The sequence below is a fragment of the Cryptotermes secundus genome, unplaced genomic scaffold, assembly GCF_002891405.2.
Source record: "Cryptotermes secundus unplaced genomic scaffold, Csec_1.0 scaffold1427, whole genome shotgun sequence".
Lineage (NCBI taxonomy): Eukaryota > Metazoa > Arthropoda > Insecta > Blattodea > Kalotermitidae > Cryptotermes > Cryptotermes secundus.
In genome coordinates, this window is record NW_019727797.1 from 240741 (window position 1) to 247002 (window position 6262).

The 6262-nt window shown below is 46.3% G+C and overlaps 1 protein-coding gene across 1 annotated transcript in view; it reads right to left on the bottom strand.

Moving 5' to 3' along the window:
* The window catches only part of LOC111865062 (nose resistant to fluoxetine protein 6), a 40314-nt gene that overhangs the window by 24686 nt on the left and 9366 nt on the right, over window positions 1-6262 (bottom strand). The window contains exon 2 of the mRNA XM_023852787.2: window positions 12-196. Within this exon, the coding sequence (XP_023708555.1) occupies window positions 12-196 (185 nt within the window). The remainder of the gene's footprint in view (window positions 1-11; window positions 197-6262) is intronic.

A 6262-nucleotide genomic window follows, 5' to 3' on the forward strand; every position in this document is an offset into this window, starting at 1 on the left:
GTATATCTTGCCTGTGGAGTTGTAAGGCCGGTGGTGTTGATCCTGAGGTTGATCACAGAGTATGTCCCCGGGAATGGTGGAGCGGAGCCCTCCTGCTGGGTGTCGAAGTGGAGCTGTTGGCATAGCGTGTGAGAACCAAGCCAGTAAGAGTTTCCCCACAGGAACTGCGAGGAGTACCTTCCGCTGGCGTCCAGCACTGCACAGAAACAGCATGGGGACTTTACGAAGCAATTGTCTCTTCTGAAAAGTAAGGTGCTCTGGGATGTAACACCGTGTAGCTGGGACAGAGCTTGCTTGGTTTATCCTTCAACCTTGAAGATGGAGGTCGGGCTGTATCTGAACTGCACAGCGGTACAACCCAGAGGACCCTACCCTTGATATTCACCGCTGTGGAGCATCAGCCCCGAGTCTGCTCTGTTGTCCTGCAACTTTCAAGGCGAGGTTAAGTGACGTCATCAGAAATAGATTGTTAATCTCCCAAATATGGCGAAGACGGTGACAGACGGTACTGGTGCAGGGAAAAGTGAAGTTGTCCTTGTGGAAGTAAGTACCACGCCATGAAGACACATGGGGGAGTGGCGGTATAGCTTCACCTTTCTTGACCTCGGCAGTGGATGGAGGTGAGTGGGCAGCTTCATGTCCCGGCCGCTTTACCTCCGGTACCCATTGGATAGGAGTCTGGGTGGGCCCCATAGCCGGTCTGGACGACGTGGAAAAGAGAAATTTTGACCCTGCCGGGAATCGAACCCTGGCCGTCCAGCCCGTTGCTATACCGACTACTATTCGTGATGGAGTTTTTAATATTTATGTTTTTATCTGACCAGACTGCCAGCATGCCACTCTGTATGATGCAGAACGGTAGGGTGGTTAATAATATATTGAGGAGGGTGTGGAAGGAAGTGATTGTGGCCTAATTTACCGTTATATCCCGATATTCGCTTGGAGGGACTGAATAAAATCACGAAACCCCTCATTCAGAATGACCGGTATCCTGGCCGAGAGCCAGACACTTCGAGAATACAGTTCAGAAGTATTATTGGTTGAGCCACCTAGCTCGGTCACCTAGTAGAAAGAGACGCAGAAGAGGAGTAAATGAAAAGGTGAAAAGGAGCGATAGATGTATGAAGAGACGAAAAAGATGGTGTAAGATTAATGAGAATTATGGCAGAGAAGCAGGTGGAAGGAAGTGAATGACGAAACGGAGAGTAGAAACTGAGTAAAGGAGTGAGGAAGGAGGGATGTAGGAAAAGGACGGGACGACTAAGGCAGTAACGGGGAGAGGTAGGACGAAACAAACAGTTCAGTGCTCACAGTGCAGTTTCGCACTTTCTTGGCACTTGTGAAGAAATTGCGTCTACTTTCTCCTCTACCTGAGGGGCCTAATTAAACATTCAAGCTAGGTATGTGACTATGAGTGTGAGCTGGACGACCAGGGAATCAAGGTTCGATTTCCAACAGGGCTAGTTTTCCCCTCATAGACAAAGTGGCCAAACCGGCTCTGAACAACGCCCATTCTTCTGTCCAGTGGGTATCGGGGGCACTTTCCCCAAGGTTAAAGCGGCCGAGGAGTGAAGCTCAACACTCGACTTCAATTATGAAGAGTTCTCTCTTCTGGAGTAGAACGCCGTGTATTCCTTTAAAAAAAAAGTCAACTAACGTTTCGGATGAACGTGTCTTCAGGGTCAACTGCTTTCAAATTGGTTTCTTTGCTTGGTTTATTCTTCGACCTTCAAGATGGAGGCAGTATGTTCCTCCGAAACGTCGAGCGACTTTCAAACGGACTACATGGCGTTATATCCCAAAAGACAGAACTCTTCACAACCACCGCTGTGAGAACCCCAGACCCTACACGGCGCTAAATCCGAGAGGACAGAACTCTTCATAACCACCGCTGTGAGAACCCCAGACCCTACACGGCGCTAAATCCGAGAGGACAGAACTCTTCATAACCACCGCTGTGAGAACCCCAGACCCCACAACGTTAGTTCGTGTATGATCGGTTAAAGGCAAATGGTACATGAGCTATGCGTTCCTCCGAGAACTTGTTGCAGAACTTCCCCTCCCCCCACCGACCGCTTTAAATGGCTATTTACGGACACTTCATTGTGTTTTGTACGGCGAGGGGTAAACAAGTACAGCAAACATTCGGAAACTGCGTGCTGCGTGTCGCCAGTTGCGCCTGTTGTTTCTAAACAAACTTTCTAGAAAGCGGCTTAATAAGTTCAGCAGCGGGGTACAAGTTAAAGGTACGGCTCTTCACCAGGAAACGCACGCTTCGTCACCAAAGGGCTGGACGGCCGGAATTCGATTCCTGGTAGGGGGCAAGAAAGTTTTCTTTACTTCACAATATCCAGACTGGCACTTGGGCCCACCCATCCTCCTGTTTAATGGGTACTGGGGGCTCTATCTGTGGGTGTACAACGGCCAGGGCGTGGAGTTAGTCACTCACCCCCATCTAGTGCCGAAGTCATGAATCGTGTAACTGTACCTTCACTCCCCCATACGTCTTCGTGGCATAGTGCTTAATTAATTAAGAAAAGGAAGAACTTCGCCTTTTTTTAGAGCAAACACATTCTGAAATGTCACTCTTGCAGGGAAGTACGTGGGAGATGGTGCGACAGAATACGGAGAATCGGAAAACTGCATTTATCTTATTTACGTCCGAAAGTAGAGATAGAACACTCTAACACCCAGGCGACTTTGTTTACTGCATTCCTAAGGACAAGCCCGTGCCATACTCACACGCGTTGCGTTAACCTCGGAGTTGATGGAATGGTGAGTCTCTTGAGATGCGTAACAGGTGCGTACCGTAACTTATTTCATGACAAGTCAGATACGTATGACTTGCAAGCGAAGATAGCTCAGTCAGAATAGTGACTAGGCTGCAGGCTGCATGATCGGGAAAAAAGAGGTTCGATTCGCTACAGCGGCAACAGATTTTTCTCTGGGGCTCACCCAACCTCTTTTTAATACATATTTTTTATTTTTCTCATGGGGTGAGGCTGAGTCCACTCGGTACTGCGGCCACTGTTTAGCCTATTGTACCAGCTCCGGATGATAGGTGATGATGAATGTGGAGCAGTCGGTGGAATGGGAACTGGCAGGGCAAACCGAAGTAGTCTGAGAAAACCTGCCCCAGCGCCACTTTGTTCACCATAAATCCCACGTGACCTGACCCGAGCTCGAACCTGAGCCGCCGCCGTGGGAAGCCAGCGACTAACCGCCACATTGGTACCGGAGAATCTTACCCGTACATACAGCTAACCTCTTGAGCTCCATCTGTTGCCGAGGTTAAGAATGTCTGGAGTTATACCTCCACTCACCCATACATCTTCATTCCATGGTGTTTAATTAAGGGCGAAGGCATAGGCGTCTGCAGGTGGGCAAGACAGTTCTTGTCCCTATCAAAAATTTTTTTGAAAATATAAAATTAAAAGAAGGAATATAATACTATTAATAGAACCCAAAAGTACTTCTAGGATATCGGTGCAGAGACAATGCACACATACACACACACTTCCTCCTACACGACAGACCTTCAGTACGTGACGTTGGAAACGAAATCGATTGTTGCTCGGTAGACCATTGTTGGTTTCCGAATACCGAACAAAATTTAAGTTCGTCCGACCGGTAAAGCAGATGACAAAATAGGCACTTTGCCTTTGGCCCCTGCTGCGTGTACACTTATTTTCCTGAAGATACCGCCTTTGCTGTTTCATTTACCGAGATCGTCTCTATAAATTACTAAAATTTTCGAGAATGTCGCCATTTCGTGTTTTGGGATTCAACTGAAGTGCCTTTCTTTTTTTCTTTGAGCTAGAATATTCATATTCACTGGGAATAGAGCTCACTCATGGAGCTGAGCCCTTCTGGAGTAGCCGCCAATTCTGCAGCTACTCAAGAACTTCCAAATATTTTATGGAACCTGAAGGTTCATTATCGTGTTCACAAGAGCCCTCCACCGGCCCCTATCCCGAGCTAGATCAATCCAATCCATACCATACCATCCTATCTCTCTAAGATCCATTTTAATATTGTTCACCCACCTACGCCTTGGTCTTCCCAGTGGTCTCCTTCCTTCTGGCTTTCCCACCAATATCCTATATGCATTCCGCCTCTCCCCCATTCGTGCTACATGCCCTGCCCATCTCATGCTCCTTGACTTGATCATTTTCATTATGTTTGGAGAAGAGTACAGCTATGATGGATAAACGCTTAAATACCAGATACTAATGAAATCTGTCTTGCCGGTGAGGCGCTGGCGAGGCGCGCATGTGTACATAGACAGAGACACACCGAAAATCATATTTTCGAAATTAGGGGTCAGACATCCTACAAATGCGTCAGAATCCAAAGATTTATATTTTAATCGTCACAGCATCTTCTCTTGTATACCAGGTTCGTGGGAAAGTTAAGAAGGAGAATCTTTACCCTTAGAACTGTGCGATGTTCAGTAAACACAACATAACCGTAAGTTTATAAGCAAATTTTATTGTTCTCGTCCCTTGTAAAAGAAATTCCGGTGGTACTCACACATAGGTAACTTTTATTTTTAGTTTTTTTTTGGGGGGGGGGTGATACTGAGTCCACTTGGTACGTCAGCCACTAATTGGCCTATTGTACCATCCCCGTATGATGACGGTGATGATGAAGCAGGCGGTGGAATGAGAATTGGCAGAGGAAACTGAAGCACTCGGAGAGAACCTACCCCAATGCCATTTTGTCCACTGCAAATCCCACATGGCCTGACCTGGGTTCGAAACCGGGCCGTCGCGGTGGGAAGCCTGCGACTGGGCACACACGGGGGCGACTTCACTTCACTTGTTAGCTGCCTCTCCTCCCGACGCCTTGAAGTTTCGCCGTTCCTTGTATCCAACGTGACACGAGTCACAGACCTTGAAGCTGGGGCCAGCGAAAGGGCCGCCTCCCACGAGATATCTGCAGTAAGAAGCGACTGTTGCAGCAAGGTGCACTGGGTGAAAGTCAGCTCGTGCGAAACCGGTCCCGAGAAGCCAGTGACCATTCATTGCCCTCGGCGCAAGGCAACTTGATGGAACGAAGCGGTGGACAGCATCTTGTTAGCCTACTTTCCCTGTTTTGAAATAACACGGACCAGCTTATTTTATTTTGCTATCTGCGTGTCCACCCTTATGAACTTTAGAATGGCTCAGCCAATCTTTATGAAACTTGGTGTGTATCGGCGTACTTCATAAACCTCTCATCAGTCTGTGTGTCTGTGTGTCTCTAGGCAACGACTCGATAAAAATGTTACTGCTGCAACGAATACACACGCAAGAATATAATAATTGTTGGAGGCGTCGTTTTCTATGCGGTCCGTGTCGTATCAAAGTAGATGATTAGTTCTTCCCAGAGCTTCTTGTTTAAAGATTACTGCCTTCTTTGATGTGACATCATGCAGTGTAGTTTCGGATGAACATTCGGCCTGTATCTTCAGGGAAGAAGAGTAAGTTGAGCGTCGAAAGAATACTACGGAGAAGGGGAGAGCGAGGATGATATCATGGCCCTCAGCGAACCAGTAGGAGTGAAGAGAGTACATTAAAAATACTGGCCCTGTAAAGGGCCGTATTTTCAAGGGTTAAGATAAATAGAGGCTCGGAATGAAAAAAAAAAAGGGAACTTAATGCTGATTTTTGTAGGGCTTCCCAAATTTTGTGATAACCGACATCCTCTAAAATAATATATAAATTAACCCTGTATCTCTGTAAGTGCAGTTCTATACAATTTCGCAGGTCCTTGTCAGGATGTATTAAATCTTACTTACAGACCTGACAGAACTATGAATTACGCGATACCCTCAGAATTGTTCGCCCAACCACAGTTTGAGAAACTACGGTATATGATATAATGATACAAATTCCGTCCCATGTGCAAACAATATATTATGTGTCCTTGATCTTGTTCCTCTACACTACATGTTTCGGCCTCAGACGGCCATCATCAGGTGTATAACACTCACGTTGCTGTCACACTGCACCCAGCCCAAAATTTAACATTTAAAACACTTTCCTTGTTATTATCAACATCTACCTCGTTGATATCTGTCTGGTTTGTAGATTATTTTACACGCGTTAATTTTGACGTACCTGTAGTAGCACTATAAAATCTTTAGTTCTAATTTTAAAATCCTTTAAAATTGTTATCTAAATTTTAAATTTAAAATTGTTAGGGTTACTCGCCCTATGTCTAAAGTGCTGCAGCGGCTAGTTCTTGTTTCCACACTGTACAGGTGTTATGTTATCCT